Genomic DNA, 17,299 nt, shown 5'->3' with positions numbered 1-17,299 from the left:
TGAGCCTGGGAGGTCAAGGCTGCAGTGAGTCATGATAACGCCATTGCACTCCAGTCTGGGTGACAGAGTAAAACCTTGTTTCAAAAAATAAAAATAAATAAAAGGCCATTTCCTAGGATTCTAGGATTCACAGTTTTTATTTTCTGTTTCAATTTAATGTACCACTTAAAGAGGGCTGAAGCTGAGTTGGGAGAACAGAGATAGGAAATGTTGCTTAGTGAGTGGGGAAAAAATGTTGGTACCCAGTGCATTTTTTCTTCTTATTCTGCATCTAGAAGGTGAGGGAACCTTGAAGATTCCCTCGCCGGTCTTCTCATTCAGTCCACCCAAGCTGGCACCTGCCACCCTAGCTCTTATAGTTAGAAAGAAGTGAGGTTTTAGCCAGGCTTGCTGCTGGTTTGGGCCCAATTAAAGTAGAATTTTTAATTCCTGGGAGCTGTTATTAAAAGCTCACAGGGAGATAAGAAGAGGGGAGGAAAATTCCTAGCTAAAAGCAGGAGAGGTGGTTTTTATTTTACTCAGCAGACTCAGCTGAGCCTTTGGGTCACAGTAGGGATGGGGATAGAGGGACACATAGTTTTAAGTCTTATTGTGGAAAAGATTGAACTATCATCAGTGCTTGATGGAAATGAGATCAGGAGAGGTGGCAGCAGTGTCGCTAACAGCACTGCCTCCCTTATTGCATTATCAGAAGGGAAAGATAACCTGCAAATAGGCATCCATTATCTCTTTCTACAAAGGGATTAGTGTGGGTTGCAAGAAATTAATGGCTTTTGAGTTACCACAGAAATACTAATGAATGTCAGGACCAGAGATGTAAGGCAGGTAAAACTGGCTTTTCTCAGCCTCATTTCTCTCCTTTTCTCTTTTGGTTTGCTATTTTAAGATCTAGACCTGTATTACTCTTTTTTTCTTTAGTCAAAAGCAGAAATCTTTAGCCAAAAGCAGAAATCATACCCTTTGGCAGTATGATTTATCTTTTTTAGGGAATGTCTCAATTAGTTTATGACTGTCTCCAATGTGTGTTGGCAAAGAGATTGAGAAACATTTCAGAAATTAAAGTCTCTACCAGGGAGGAGATGATTGACATCCTTCACATGGATGTCATTTTCTTTCTTTCTTTTTTTTTTTTTTTTTCTGAGACGGAGTTTCACTCTTGTTACCCAGGCTGGAGTGCAATGGCATGATCTCGGCTCACTGCAACTTCCACCTCCTGGGTTCAAGTGATTCTCCTGCCTCAGCCTCCCAAGTAGCTGGGATTACAGGCGCATGCCACCACACCCAGCTAATTTTTGTATTTTTAGTAGAGATGGGTTTCGCCATGTTGGCCAGGCTGGTCTCGAACTCCTGACCTCAGGTGATCCACCCTCCTCGGCTTCCCAAAGTGCTGGGATTACAGGCGTGAGCCACTGCGCCTGACTGGATGTCATTTTCATGTCTGATAAGAATGTCAGGAAATCTCTCAAGTGATAATCCCCTTTTATTAAGTACTAAACTAGTATATATTGCAGGTAATCATTGATTACGGATGGCATGACTTGTAAAACAGAGGGGAAGGGAGAAAAGAAGATAGGAGGGGAATTATACCTACTATGTGCTGAGCATTGTGCTAGGTACCTTATTTCTAATTCAACAAGTACTTATTAAGTACCTACTATGTACAAGGCAATGTTCAATGTTCTGTGGTCTAAGAATGAAAAGAGAGATCTTACCCTTGCCCTTAGTGGAACTGATTGTCCAGCTTGGAAAGACAGCCTTAAAAAAAATTTAAGACTTATTTTATTTGTTCAGACATGTAAATAAGCTATTATAATATAGCCTGAACTAAGAGCCCATGATAGAAGAATAATTTAGTATTGATACCTGATACTGACTCAGGCATGCATGCATGTGTGTAGGCGAGGTTAGGGAATCAGGACAGACTCTCTGAAAGAGGGTAAGTGTGCAGTTGCTGATTGAAGCCTGTGGAAGGAGCATTGCAAGCTCAGGGGACAGCATAAGCACAGTCAGGCTCAGAGAGAAAATGGCCATCTAAGCAGAGACCTAAAAAGTGAGCTAGTCGAGTCAAGCTTGGATCTCTGATTACTAGACAGAAGGCCCATGAACTGGCCTGGAGGGCTGCTGAAGGTTTCTGAGAAATGAGAGTTTGTGAGCAGCACATTTTATGCTCGCTCCTATTCATTGACCCTTCGTCGCTTTACCAACCTGAGGAAAGATAAAAGTATTAGCAGGGAGTTAGGTCCAGTGGCAGAAGGCACGTTCTCTCTTGTGTATTTGGTACTGTTAGGTTGGTGCAAAAGTAATTGCGGTTTTTACCGTTAAAAGTAATGGTAAAAACCGCAATTACTTTTGCACCACCCTAATAGACTGTTACCTAGAAAACATGGAACCCTGGCAAAGCGTGATTGGTTCCTAGATTCACAAGGCATAACTAGTCACAGTTGTTCCAGTATTTCTGTTTTCCACACAGACCTCTGCATCTCATGTTGATGTTGCACGCTCCGTTGATGTTGCACGTTCCATGCCCCATACTTATTCTTGTACATGTGATTCCACCCTAGTTCTAGTTTTTATTTTTATTTTATTTTTAAGACAGAGTCTTGCTGTGTCACTCAGGCTGGAGTACAGTGGCATGATTATGGCTCACTGCAGCTCCAACCTCCAGGCTGAAGTGATCCTCCTACCTCAGCCTCCTGAGTAGCTAGGGCTACAGGCATGTGCCACCATGCCCAGCTAATTTTTTAATTTTTTATAGAGACGGGCTCTCACTATGTTGCCTAGGTTGGTCTTGAACTCCTGGGCTCAAGCAATCCCTCCCACCTTGGCCTCCCAAAATGCTGGGATTAGAAGTGTGTGCCACCGCACCCAGCCTCCTAGTTACAGTTTTTAGACTCGAGATTTCCCCGGCTATTTCTTGCCAGTTAGGTACCATCGTGGGATTCTACTACTTTTATTTTGTTTAATTTGAACCAGAAGACTGTCAGTCCCTGATCTGTGTGGTTTCTTGTGCCCTGATCTGTGTGGTTTCTTGTGCCTGCCTTCTTATAACTAATTCTAATCAATACTTTGCCTCTCTTTTCCTTTCTAGAACACAAGCAGACATTCCCAAACATTCTAAAGAAGGGTTACCTGGAGATTAGAAAGGACCATGACAGTTACTGGCAAAGCTGTTATGCAGAACTTTCACCTTACAACTTATACTTCTACAGCCTTGACAGCAGTGGGAATCAAAACCTTTATGCCACGTACCAGCTTTCACACTTCCAGAGCATATCTGTTTTAGGCAACCTGGAGGCCAGGATGGTGGATACTGTTTTGTATGACAACACTCAGCTACAGCTAAAGGCAGAGTCACCATGGGAGGCATTGGACTGGGGACAGAAGCTTTGGGAAGTAGTGCATGCTGCTGTGCCCGGTTACATGGGGCGGCAGAACGAGCTGACAATCTCACCAGGGCTTGGCCATCATGATGACTATACACAGAATCATGGTTTCCAGAAGAAAACCAGTGGGCTGCTGCCACCGTCCCCTGTCCTGGATAGCTCCAAACAGTACCAAAACATCCTCAAATCAGGGACTCTCTACAGGCTGACTGTCCAAAACAACTGGAAGGCATTTACATTTGTGCTGAGCAGGGCTTACCTTATGGCTTTTCAGCCTGGCAAGCTAGACGAGGATCCACTGTTGAGCTACAACGTGGACGTGTGTCTGGCTGTCCAGATGGACAACCTGGATGGCTGCGACTCTTGCTTTCAAGTCATTTTCCCCCAGGATGTCCTTCGCCTCCGAGCTGAGACCCGACAGAGGGCTCAGGAATGGATGGAGGCTCTGAAGATAGCTGCCAATGTGGCGAGGAGTTCAGAGCAAAACCTGCAAGTCACACTGAGGAACAAACCCAAGGATCAAATGGGTGGGCATGAACTCAGGAAGAACAAACGCCAATCTGTGACTACCAGCTTCCTGAGCATTTTGACGACTTTGTCTTTGGAACGAGGACTCACTGCTCAGAGTTTCAAATGTGCAGGTATGAAGCAGATTTTCAGCCTATAGCTCATTAAAGAACAATCCTGAACCCCACAATTGGAATTCACTTTAAAAATCCCCTTAATAGGCTAGTCACAGCTATCTCCTGTTTATAAAAAGTATCTCTCCTCGAGAAGCTTACTGTATTAAAACATCCTATATTAAATTACTATATTAAAACATAAGGACGACCATCTTTATCCCATGCTGTTGAAGTAAATAGAAGCAGCTATGATATATCCCGTTGAATCAAAATGATTTGGCTAAAGCCTAACCAGACTAGAATTTAGGTTTCCTGAGTCGGCTGTGATTCCATTCCCTCTGCTTTCTTGAATAAAGGTCACTGTGAATATGGGTGTCACAAATTGTCTCATAAGAAACATTCAAGTCCAAAGCTGACTACTAAAACTCCTTAGGCAAGGAAAATGGCCACAGTCAGTAACTGTCATTGATCTTGACCTTGTCAAATCCTCTTAAGGTGAAATCTAGAAAATTAGTCTTGACAGAAAATGTGGGGGTGGCTAAAAGCGGAGTAAATGATGATTCAGCAGATGACCACTGAGTCACTATGGGCTTATGCCCATCATGGGGAAGCCCAGGCCTTCTGGAACTGCTATGTAAGGATGAGATGCAAAGTGGAGTTTGAGGTCAACAATCTTATTTTGTAAAAGCTTATTACTTCATCTTTCCTCTACTCCCCATTCTTTCCACCTTTCCTGAAACAGTAAAATTACCAAAAAAAAAAAAAAAAAAAAAAATTGTGCCAGGTGCAGTGGCTCACACCTGAAATCCCAGCACTTCGGGAGGCCAAGGCAGGTGGATTACTTGAGGTCAGGAGTTCAAGACCAGCCTGGCCAACATAGTGAAACCCCATCTCTACTAAAAGTGCAAAAATTCGTCAGGCTTGGTGGTGGGTGCTTGTAATCCCAGCTACTCAGGAGGCTGAGGCAGGAGAATCACTTGAACCCAGGAGGCAGAGGTTGCAATAAGCCAAGATTGAGACTGCACCACTGTACTCCAGCCTGGGCGACAGAGCGACACTCCATCTCAAAAAAAAAAAAAAAAAAAAAAAGGTTTTAAAACCTCACTGAACCCGATCTAGATATCTGTTATAAACTAAATAAAATTATTTTCCTTCCATTAAACCCCACAGTTTGTGACATTAAATTTACCATGAGAATGGCTTTAAATGGAAATCTGATTTGGAAGGTTTTAATTCAAGTCTATTAGGTTTAACATGTTGTTTAAAAATCATCAAGAAGCTCACCACCAGCCAAAACCACATTTAAAATTTTGTCCTTGCTCCTGCATTGAAAAAAGCCAAATAAAGGTGGCCATTGAAAACCCACGTTTTGAACTTAGGTTAGTTATGATGCTAGTCTTTTCTATGGAAAATAAATTACCCAAAGTGAGGACCGAGTGAATCATCCTTGCTTTGACTCAAGGGCCTCAGTGATTGTGGACCAGAAACTTGCAGAGTGGGATCAGAGAGACCAGAAACACTGAGCCAGTTAAGAAGCTCTACTAGACTGGGCGCGGTGGCTCACACCTGTAATCCCAGCACTTTGGGAGGCCGAGGCGGGCGGATCACAAGGTCAGGAGTTCGAGACCAGCCTGGCCAATATGGTGAAACCCCGTCTCTACTAAAAATACAAAATTAGCCGGGTGTGGTGGTGGGCGCCTGTAATCCCAGCTACTCGGGAGGCTGAGCAGGAGAATCGCTTGAACCTGGGAGGCGGAGATTTCAGTGAGCTGAGATTGCACCACTGCACTCCAGCCTGGGTGACAGAGTGAGACTCCATCTCAAAAAAAAAAAAAAAAAAGAAGCTCTACTTGTTTATATATATGTATCTGTAGGTATGAAAGACCTGTGTTAAGTCACCCAGATACTTTTGGAAAATGGTTTTGAAATGAGATACTAGTTTTAGCAGTTTTTTAAAAAAATAGAAATTACTGACATTTCAGTGTCTTATACTAGTACATATATTTTTAAGTTCAGACATTCAATAATAATTTACTAAGTGCTTACTCTGGACATCCTGGAATTATGGTACACTTCCGTGGCTTTAGATTACAGACGTGGTCAGCAAATCTGTTGTGTTATTGGAGTAAGGAAGAACAGCTCAGCTTAGTTCTCAAGATGTGGAGATTGGAGTAGCTGAATCAAGAAACTTTCTAGTAAAAGAGGGAAGAAAAGCCTCAGGTATTTCACAAGAGGTATTGCCTAATTCACCTCCCTCTCAGAAGTGTGCCTTCTGATGGAGTGTGCACTGCCCATGCTCTGCACTGCATTCGTAGCATTCCTGACACTCAAGAGGAAGGAGAAATGTAGGTAAGAAGGTGCCATTCAGCAAGCTCATTCGCATCCGGCAGCTGGAGAAATGAAATCAGGAAAAAAAGAAAAGTGAGCAAAAGAGGGAGAAGGAAGCTGAGTAGAAAAGAACAGGAAACGTATTATTATAATATAATGGGCAGGAATAGAAATTTCTGGCAGCTGCCTTAGTTAAGTTCCATATGATAGGATGCTTCCCTTTGCTGTCTAAATTTTGTGCTCACGAAATTTGGCTTGTGGAGGATAGGTTGGGTAAGGGTAGTAGTACGGAATCAGGGGAGAAAGGCAGTCTAAAATTTATTTGCACTGCTTGACTTTTAACTTTGTGCTTTGGTTCGGAGTTCTAACGAACGGGGCAGAGAGAGACAGGTTTCTAATTTGGGACAGGGAGAAGTCAGTCTTATTTTGTATAGTGTGGCACATTCCAAAAAAAAAAGAAAAGAAAGAAAAGCTGTTCCATTTATATGCCCTTTCTTCCCTCAGAAAGTGCTGCATTCAGTTGCTTTGTGATACTTGTGGTTTACCAGGTTGTTTTTCATACCAGCACTTGAACTCTGGTTTTCTTTCTTTTTTTTCTTTTTTTCTTTTTCTTTTTTTTTTTTTTTTTGAGATGGAGTTTCGCTCTCGTTGCCCAGGTTGGAGTGCAATGGCATGATCTCGGCTCACTGCAACCTCCGCCTCCTGGGTTCAAGCGATTCTCCTGCCTCAGCCTCCCGAGTAGCTGGGATTACAGGCATGCGCCACCACGCCTGGCTAATTTTGTACTTTTAGTAGAGATGAGGGTTTCTCCATGTTGGTCAGGCTGGTCTCAAACTCCCGACCTCAGGTGATCCGCTTGCCTCAGCCTCCCAAAGTGCTGGGATTACAGGCGTGAGCCACCGCCTGCGCCAGGCTGAACTCTGGTTTTCTAGGTAAGAATACTTTATTTCCTGATCTCCTGTAGGGGGCAGAGTCTCAAAAGAAAAAGGCCAAAAGCTGTTAAGCAAACTTCTGAATGTTTTTTAAATTACCTGGGAGACTGTTCATTATATCAGAGATTATTATAGCAGATGGAACGTTAAAAATTGATCTGTGTTTCTCACAAACACAGTTAATCTAAACCAGCTGCTTCTTCCTTTTGTACCTATGTCTTCTAACTTTGCATCCTCATAAAAACACACCTTCAGTGAAAAAGCTGGTGGCATAGCATGTTGATCTTCCAAAATGCCAAAAACTTCAGCACATTGTTTTTGATGAGTTTTGGCTTTATGTATTATTTTAAGGAGAGGCTAATTCACTGTATTTCATGGTTTTAGTGTGCCCCTTTATAAGTTTTTATGTCTACTTAGTTCTTCCCCCTTTAAATAGTTTGGATGAATAAACTTTAAAAGTGGAAGATTGTATGGAGTAGCTCTTTGTTATGATGTCATTTACTTGCTATTCAGGGGAGCCACAAATGTTGGCTTTTAAATCTACAAAATAGTGCAATTGGCCTTATTTCATTAAATTATTTCTGTAAGTGAAGAATTTTCTATATCCTTCTTTAAAATTTAAACAGCCCTGCAGAAAAAAATGGACCATGGTTATCCAAAAATGCCTGAGGTTATGGTTTTAAAAATATATGCTGATACATAACGGTATATTTCTTAAATGTGTACTTGATTTTTGATAGTTGTATCTGATTATGTGTGACTGTTCCATGGCTTCTTCTGCAGCTCCAGGGTTGCACTGAGCTTAGGAAGCCCCAGCCATAGTGGTCTTCTTTTTTTTTTTTTTTTGAGACGGAGTCTCGCCCTGTTGCCCAGGCTGGAGTGCAGTGTTATGATCTCGGCTCACTGCAACCTCCGCCTCCCGGGTTCAAGTGATTCTCCTGCCTCATCCTTCCTTGTAGCTGGGATTACAGGCGTGTGCCACCAGGCCCGGCTAATTTTTGTATTTTTAGTAGAGACGGGGTTTCGCCATGTTGGTCAAGCTGGTCTCGAACTCCTGACCTCGTGATCCACCGCCCCCCCGCCCCCCGGCCTCCCAAAGTGCTGGGATGACAGGCGTAAGCCACTATGCCCAGCCTTATAGTGGTCTTCTTGCTGTTCCTGGAACCTACTATTATCATGCCTACCTCTAGGACCCTTACACTTGCTAGTTCTACTTCTTGAAATTTGAAAACTTAGTTGTTTCATTCATTCTGTCATTTATTGTGTGCCCAGAAACTTGGATGCACCTAGATGGGTCAGTGCTGGAGGAAAGCAGACATGGTCCTTGCCTTCATGAAATTTGCAGTCCACTAGGGAAGACATGAATCAAATAATCACATCAGTGAATGTCAAAAGGCAGCTGTGACAATTGCTACAGATGTGACGCCCATGCATTGGGTTAGAGAACTCTCAGAGATGGTGCCAGGTAGAACTATGTGAAATTGCAGATTTTTCAGTCATTTTTGACCTATAAAAATAAAGACAGTTCAGATTACATTTTATGTTTGACCCTGAAGTCACAGAAGGTTCTTGAGCAGAGAAGCACATGATGAGAATGGTATGTAAGAACAGTTAATTTGGTGGTACAGCTTTTCAGGGACGCCTGTAGCAGCAAATGAGGCATGCTTCTTCGGTGAAATTACTGGTTGAGGTTTAAAATTGTGTTTGGCAATGGGGAATCTGTGGTGTTATAGTATTAATGCTAAAACAAATGACTATACAGCTTATTAAAATATTTATGAAGTGTGCACCTGTATGTGATTCTATATTAGGTTATTCACAAAATGCCATATAAATTAGATTAAGGCAATAGCTCTGTTTTTTTTTTTTAGTTAAAAAAAGTTTTAATTGACACATTATACATCTTTGGGGTACATAGTGATATTGCAATACATATGTATAGTGATCAGATCAGGGTAATTAGCATATCCATCATCTCAAACATTTATCATTTCTTTGTGTTGGGAACATTCAGTATCTCCCTTCTAGGTATTTGAAACTATGTATTATTGTTAACTATAGTCATCCTATAGTGCTATTGAACACTAGAACTTATTCCTCCTATCTAAGCAGCTCTGTTTTCTTTAGGAATTTGACATTTGTACCTACCTATTTGCACTTAATAGATACATAGTTTTCTTGGCACTAGCACACACAGATATTTTTCCTATAATTTCCTAGCAATCAAGAAACCTTGCAATTGAGTACTATAATAAAAGGGCCCAAGGACTTGTTTCTGAGTGTGACAAGAGATGCAAAGCTCACCTTTGGAAGTGTTCCTTGTATGACTGTTTTGTAATCTGGAGATGAAATTGGATGGCCCACTGTAGGGCAGTGTTCCCAATTCTGAACTGAATTTGAACATGTTAACAGCAAAGACAGCAAGAAAAACAGTGAGCCTGGGGGATCCCCTACACCATTTTCACTGTGTCAGATTTTATGGTTTTACTCCTTGGCTGCTGTTTAACCTCTTGGGACTGCTGTTGGTAATTACATCTCTCTGGCATTAAGAGCTTTTTTGCTTTTCTTTTTTTCCCTCCAACCCTTGGGAGGGGTAAACCCAAGAGGTGGTGGGGAGAAGTTTTGCTGTGAATTCTTCAGCCATTTAGTGCAAATTCCTGTAATTACCGGCATTGTGTCTTCTCTGAATGGCACATAATACAGCAGAAGCCATTCCTAATTGAGACCTTACAGGAGGTACAAATCCCCTCTTTGTTCAGCCTGACAAATTAGTGCCAGAAAGTGGCAGGGTCTGAGTGGGAATCAAAGGCAAGAAACACAAAGATGGAACTTAAGGCTACAGTAATAACCCTCTCTTGTCCTGGAGGGAAAAAAATAATGACCAATGAAAAATGAAGTTTTTTTGTTATAAATTCCCTTGACATGACAGCACCTCGGGGCTGCTCTATTTATTTAGCAAAAGTGATTAAATAGTAATACAACAGGGCTGTCCATTGTTTCCCTGGGTGCCCCCCCATCACAGACCCCTGCTGCCTGGGCTAATTGATTGACAATGAACCTCTGATAAAGAAGTATGTTGTTAGGACCTGGGGTGGGGGGTGGGGGGGCATTTTCCTCCTCTTTGTGTGTTTGAGAGAGAGAGAGAGAGTTTCATTTTTGTTTGAATTGCACTCTAGTTTTTCTTTGCCCCACCCCACCTCTTTCCCCTCTTCTCTCTCTCCTCTCCCCTGCCTTATTTTCCTCCCTGCATTTTTTCCCCCAAAGCTTTTCAGCGGTTGCTCCCAGCTAACGTTCACAAACAGGTAGAGGGCAATTAGAATTGTAGGACAGGCTTTTGATGAGTTTATCTTTGTAGCTAACTTCCTCTCCCCGTACTCTGTTTAAGCCTGAACAGCAGTATGAGAAGAAAGAAAAAGAGAAGGGGGCTGATTATTGGTGCTTTAAGGCCAGAAAAGTTGTGCTTTTTAGTTTTTTATTTGTGGGAATGGATGTCTGAAACTAGCCTTTGCACTAAGATTTTATCTTAAATTCCTTGCTCAACTTTAGAAAAAAATCTATGTACTAATAACATTTATATGCTTAGTGGGGGGAGTTGTGGAATAAGAAATAAAAACTCAAATTTTTAGCCTCCCCTTAGTAACCAAGAAGCCAAGATTAATTACCCGAGGATAAAATCTGGCTGCTTTTGGTGTAACTTAGTCCTCCAAGGATGCTGTAAGTTGTGGGAAGATGACCAAAGGATTCTAGGCAGATAATTAATAGCTCCTAGTTATATATGCTCAACTAGCTAAGCTGAAGCTAAATCCCTAATTTAACTCTGTTACAGCTGCAAAAACAAATCATTTCAAGCTCCTATGAAAGCAAAATATATTAAACAAACATTATCGACCTTGCTAATACCACATGGCATTTCATATGATAAATGAGGGCGTATTTCTGGCAAAGGCCTGTTTTATGGCATCATTTAGACATAAAGGATACCTTTACCCTAGCAATACAAGCATCCTTGATAGAAAGTATGGGGTGGTTAATTACTCATTAAATGGCTGCCAGTCTGGAAGTAAGCAGTATTTCTGGGTTGGACCTAGTTAGTTACTTATTGGCTTCTGGGTAAATCATGTAGAATAGCAATTCTTAAGAAAAAGGGAAATCGAATTTGGGAACTTCTTATGAATGTGAGTCTAGGTAAAGAAAGATCTGTTGGTCTCTAAGTGCCCAGAAGGGTCATTGTGTATTACGCTCTTGAAAAACAAGAAGTTCTAAGGTAGCCAAAATCTGTTTTCATTCCCATGTGAAAAATTGGGGGGTCCTTTAGTAGCCAAAGAGCCAGATCTTCTAAGGAACTGAGAGGTGGAAATAAGGAAATTGACTTTCCTTGATATCTCCAATTATCATCTTTACTACTATTTTCAAATTTGTCTCCCACTTAGAAGTAATAAGGTGAAGATTTATTAGAGTTAGGGAATAGGTATGTAGCTAATTGGGGTAGGAAAAGACAATGAAGGAAAACTCAGATATGACCCTTCCCCAAACATATAAACAACTTGGATACATGAGAAATGTTTAGCGTATTGTTGCCTTCTTATGTTGTATTGTCTAAGTCATTTTCTTATTGAGTGTTTTGGATTGTTGTCTCCCAGAGGAGAAATCCCTAGGTATTTGTGTGCGATAAAGGGCTAAATTTTATTTTTCCAACTTTGAATATAACTGTGGAGGGCTTGCTTATAGTAAAATCCTTAGGTGAAGTTTTAGTTGGGAGTTTTCAAACCCCTCTTTGTGTGCTACACCCACTCTGACAGGCACCTTGGGATATGCAAATAAGAATGAGGTGCAGGTTGTGCTCTTCAAATACTTATAGAAACACCCAGCCTCCCAAGGCTATGGAGGGCTTGAAGGGAGTGAGCTGAAGAATGGGATGGGGTGACCAAGGGTCAAGCCATCATGGCCAGTGGCTTGGAGACCATTACATCCCTGTCTCTGCTCATGTCAGAGAATCTGTACTAGAGAATTTGAAAGCTAAAGAGCTAAAGTGGCCCCCCACCCCCAACCCCACTTTAAACTTTGTCCTTAGTTCCCACAGAATTTAACTCAGGGAAAATCTCCTTGGTTTTTGCTACCATCTATCAAAGATAAAACTTTCTGTTGTGTGTTCATGCTGTAGTAGGTGCTCTGGGAGATACAAGAGGAAGTGTAGTTGTGGTCTGTAACTCCCAGGACTTTATAGTCTGAGGGCACACAAAAGAAATTGAGGAATACTAGAGAAGTAGGTCAGGTCTGTGCTATATAGCACTTAGTGTTCAGGAAAGCATTTGGCAAAGCCCTCAAAACAATGCACATACTACAATCTCTGTTAACTTGGGTTATCAGAGATTGTAGTATGTGCATTGTTTTGTGAATAATTTGCAGTTTTACTCAAGGATTGTTGTCTAATGGTTCCCTCTCAGTCTAGAAGTTTGTCAGTAAAGGTACACAATAATAATGAGAAGCAGAATAATTTAGTAATTAAGAGCAAGGATTCTGGAGCCAGACTGCTTGGGTTTCTGGTTCTACTCACCAGCTGTGCGACCCTAGGTAAACTACTTAACCTCTCCGTACCTCCACTGTTTCGTCAGATGTAAGAAAATAATCACATCTGCCTTATTAGTTTGTAGTGAGAATAAATTGAGTTAAAGGACTTAGAATGCTGCCTGGCACATAGTAAATGTCATATGAGGCTAGCTGTTATTATTAGGTTTGTGCAAAAGTAATTGCGGTTCTTGCCCTTACTTTTAATGGCAAAAGCCGCTATAACTTTTGCACCAACCTAATGGTATTTGCTCACTTACAACTATAATTACCTGGATAAAGATACTATAGACATACTTATCAAATTTGCAGCTATCACAAAACTAGTTTGGAGAGCTAATATGCGGAATGACAGAATTGAGATTCTGAAACGTTAAGCTAGAGGATGGATCAAAACAAACAAGATGAGATTTAGTAGGGAGAAATAGTCCTCTATTTATATTCAGAAAATTAACCACAAAGATAGAAGGTAGAGAAAACCTGAGCTAACAGCAGCCCATGTGGGCATACAAATGAGGCAGCCGTGAAGCCAGCATTTGTGTTGCTATGGCTACATGAAAACCATTTACAAGATTGGTGCAGTAGCTCATGTCAATAATCTCAGCATTTTGGGAGGCTGAAGTGGGAGGATTGCCTGAGGCCAGGAGTTTGAGACCAGCCTGAGCAACATAGCAAGACCCTGTCTCCACCAAAAAATAAAAAATAAAAAAAAATAGCCCAGCCTGGTGGCTGATGCCTGTAGTAGTCCCAGCTGTGCAGGAGACTGAGGTAAAAGGATTATTTGAGCCCAGGAGTTCTAGGCTGCGGTGAGCTATAATCATGACACTGCACTTCAGCCTGGGTGACAGAGTGAGATCCTGTCTAAAAAAAAAAATAAAAGAAAGAAAAGGAAAGCTTTTACAAAACAGATCCATAAAGAAGAGGTAATATTCTCGCTGCACTCTGCCCTGGCCAGACCATATCTGGAAACTTCAGTTATGTATGCTGTTCTTTAAGAATACACATCCTAGGCCGGGTGCGGGGTGGCTCACGCCTGTAATCCCAGCACTTTGGGAGGCCGAGGTGGGTGGATCACGAGGTCAGGAGATCGAGACCAGCCCGGCCAACATGGTGAAACCCCATCTCTACTAGACATAAAAAAAAATTAGCCGGGCATGGTGGCAGGCACCTGTAGTCCCAGCTACTCGGGAGGCTGAGGTAGGAGAATCTCTTGAACCCGGGAGGTGGAGGTTGCAGTGAGCCAAGATTGAGCCACTGTACTCCAGCCTGGGCGACAGAGCGAGACTCCGTCTCAAAAAAAAAGAAAAAATACTCATCCACATCTATTGATGTGTGATAGTGAAGGAGCTAAAAACCGTAGCATGCAAATCAATGTAACCTAGAATAGGGAAGACACAAGTATTATCCCCTCATGTTTGAAGGCTGTCACTTAGAGGAGAAAAGAGGGTTACTATGTGTAATCCTGTTGGGCCAAGGTAACAAAAATATCCAGAGTGGATTGTATTTTTTCTTATTTAAGAAAACTTGATGGCCATGGGTGAAAATGAGTAGAATGGCAAGAGGCCTGGAATTTTGACCTTAAGACAAGTCATTTAACTTGTCTGATTTAGAATTTTCTCATCTGCAAGATAGAGATTTATTCATTCAGCCTTTCTGCAAATGTTTATGGAAGCCTTACTATGTGCTAAGCACTATGCTTTCTGCAGAGTGAACAAGGCAATCAGTCTCATTTTGTGTCCTTACAGAATTTGAAAACTGGAAGCCAGACAAATAAATAAGTAATTATAACACACAGTTGAACTCAAAGGTCTTAGACTTTCCTTCCAACTCTTCCACCTCTGTCTGGCATATTTTAGAGGGACCGACTTTGCTCTGTGTGGTTCCTTTTATCTCTCATTTTGTGATCCTTTGAATGTCTATAGAGGGTTAGAGAAAATGAGATTAATGTGGTCCTTCATTTAAACTTTATTTAATAAGTAATACCTTTTTCCTTTGGGGAAGAGAACTTAAACTAGTAGAAATATCAATTGACTAAGGAGACAGGACATGGAAATTCTTTTCCTGGCTCTGATATCTATCATTAAATAAATTACTTTACTTTTTGCAGTCTTAAGTTTCTAGGCCAGGAAATAATTTTAAATAAAAATAAATGTATAAGAAGAATATGAATACATACTAAAGCAGTAATGCGAGTCTATGGAAGAAGAATGTTATATAATTTGTGTTTTAAACTATTTCATATCCTAAAATTCAAAGAGATTTGATCACTTTATATAAGTAGGCCCTTTGATTTTATAGGATATAAATTTGCTTTTTTGATTTATTCCTGGTATTCTCATCATAGAAGTCACATGTTGGTCTTTGATATGTTTCAGAAGAATAAAATCATTTTGAATTTCAGAAGATATAGATCTTTTGATGGACCTTCCTGAACTTCATAGGCCATAGCTGTGCTGTCGTTTTTTTTTTTTTAAGCCGTTCATTTCTCCTAGTCTTTGTTGCTATACTTTGGTCTGGAAAGTTCTTGTCCCTTTTTGTAGCTTCCTTTTTGGTTAACATTGTTCTCATCATGTGTTCATTTCCGGCGTAACTTCTAAAGAGAGTGTTAATGTACCATTGGATTCCACATTGACTTCAAAGTTTTTATTTACTGACCTTTCACTGGGAGAGAAACTGGTGTAGGTACAGTTTTAAGATAAACTTGGGCAGGTTAAGATTCTCCTTAATTTCTAGCTAAGTTCCTTGAAAAACTAAGCTTTTCATGGACCTAAGAATAAAAGCTACTTGAGAGTTTCTAAAATCTATTATACTCCCTAAAGACAGAAACATACTTAAGTGAAAAACTTGCCATTTTAAAATATATCCACTAGGTAAGGAAATCTAGTAATATAGCAGTACCAACTTATTTCTTGCATTAATATTTTCATCTAATCATTTGTACATTCAGCAAACTTGGACCACACACAGTCCCAGAAATTGAGGTGTGGGGGTAAAGTACAGGTTAATTTTGCAGTAGGATAAATGCCTGTATGTATGGCTATCCATCTTTATACCTTGAAATATGTTAACATAAAAAAGTTTTAATTAAATTACAGTAATAAAAACCCAAAGAGCGTGAAACTCCCTCCCTTTTTTCAGGTGAAAAATGGAGCAAGCCTGAAAAGCAGTGAGATCAGGAGGACAGCTGATGTTTGACCATGTTCGTTATGGTTCTGCATTGTACTTTGTTGAAGACTTCTGGGTGTGAAAAATCTTTTACACCCCTAAAGACTTTTTTTGCAAGACTTTATTGACCGCCTTCCCCTCCACCCCTAATTCTAATGCTCCAGATATAATCGAACATTTCTCCTTTGCAGCCTCCCTCCCTCCACTCTCATGGAATCCTGTCATGGGCCTATGACTTTGCATTTTACTTTTGTGAGGGCAGGGCCCCAGCACCAGTGTGTCTACCCCAGGATCTCTCAAAGTGTGATTTGAGTATCATTTGCATTAGAATCATGAGTATGATTTGGGTAGGGATGACTGGACCCTTCCCCAGACCTGTTGAAATCAGAATCTCTGGGATTTTTTAACAAGCTTTCCTATTGATTTGAGTGCATACGAAGTTTGAGAAACAATGGTTTAGCCCATAGGATGTTCTTTTTTTTTTTTTTGAGACGGAGTCTCACTCTGTCACCCAGGCTGGAGTGCAGTGGCGTGATCTCAGCTCACTGCAACCTCCGCCTCCTGGGTTCAAGTGATTCTCCTGCCTCAGCCTCCTTAGTAGCTGGGACTACAGGCATGTGCCACCACGCCTGGCTAATTTTTGTATTTTTAGTAGAGACAGGGTTTCACCATATTGGCCAGGCTGGTCTCAAACTCCTGACCTCAGGTGATCTGCCGGCCTCAGCCTCCCAAACTGCTGGGATTATAGGCGTGAGCCACCATGCCCAGCCAGGATGTTCTTAGTGAATGAGTCAACCCATACTTGAGTTTTCTCTAGTTTATATAGGCACATTTCCTTTAACTATTTCTTCTATATATGTTCAATATGTTAGCCATTGGGGTATCAATCTGCTGAAACATCTCCAGGTTTCCATGTTTTCTTTACATTCTGGAAATGTCAATGATGTTCTAACAGGGTCTACCTGGTGGCTAGTATAAAGAAAGGAAGGAGTTAGCCCGAATTCTTTACCTACATTCCAGCTTCCTTTTTAATACATCCTAATATCATGCCTAATTTTTATTTTATACTTGGTAAACATAGTTGGTGTTTGAGTTTTGAGATCTCCTTTACCTCCCTCACTTTGTTTGCTGCTGGGTCATCTTTCACCAAGATGACTATAGTGGCCTTCTAACCAGTTTTCCTGCTTTCATTCTGACTTTTTCTAAATCTTGTCTCAACTGCAGCAAGCGTGATCTTATTAAAATTCAGATTGACCCCTGATAGTCTTCTCTTTACAATTCTTCAGTGTCTTCCCACTTCTTT

At 41.1% G+C, this 17,299-nt stretch overlaps 1 protein-coding gene across 3 annotated transcripts in view; it reads left to right on the top strand.

Annotated features, from left to right (window-relative positions):
- Window positions 1–17,299, top strand: part of PLEKHM3 (pleckstrin homology domain containing M3) — a 207,204-nt gene that overhangs the window by 48,865 nt on the left and 141,040 nt on the right. For all 3 annotated transcript variants that reach the window (XM_055109026.2, XM_003820814.4, XM_034954967.3), the window contains exon 3: window positions 3,089–4,024. In XM_055109026.2, coding sequence (XP_054965001.1) covers window positions 3,089–4,024 — 936 coding nt within the window. The remainder of the gene's footprint in view (window positions 1–3,088; window positions 4,025–17,299) is intronic.

Source organism: Pan paniscus, chromosome 13 (assembly GCF_029289425.2).
Source record: "Pan paniscus chromosome 13, NHGRI_mPanPan1-v2.0_pri, whole genome shotgun sequence".
In the NCBI taxonomy this organism is placed as follows: domain Eukaryota; kingdom Metazoa; phylum Chordata; class Mammalia; order Primates; family Hominidae; genus Pan; species Pan paniscus.
This window is presented reverse-complemented; position numbering and strand designations above follow the sequence as displayed.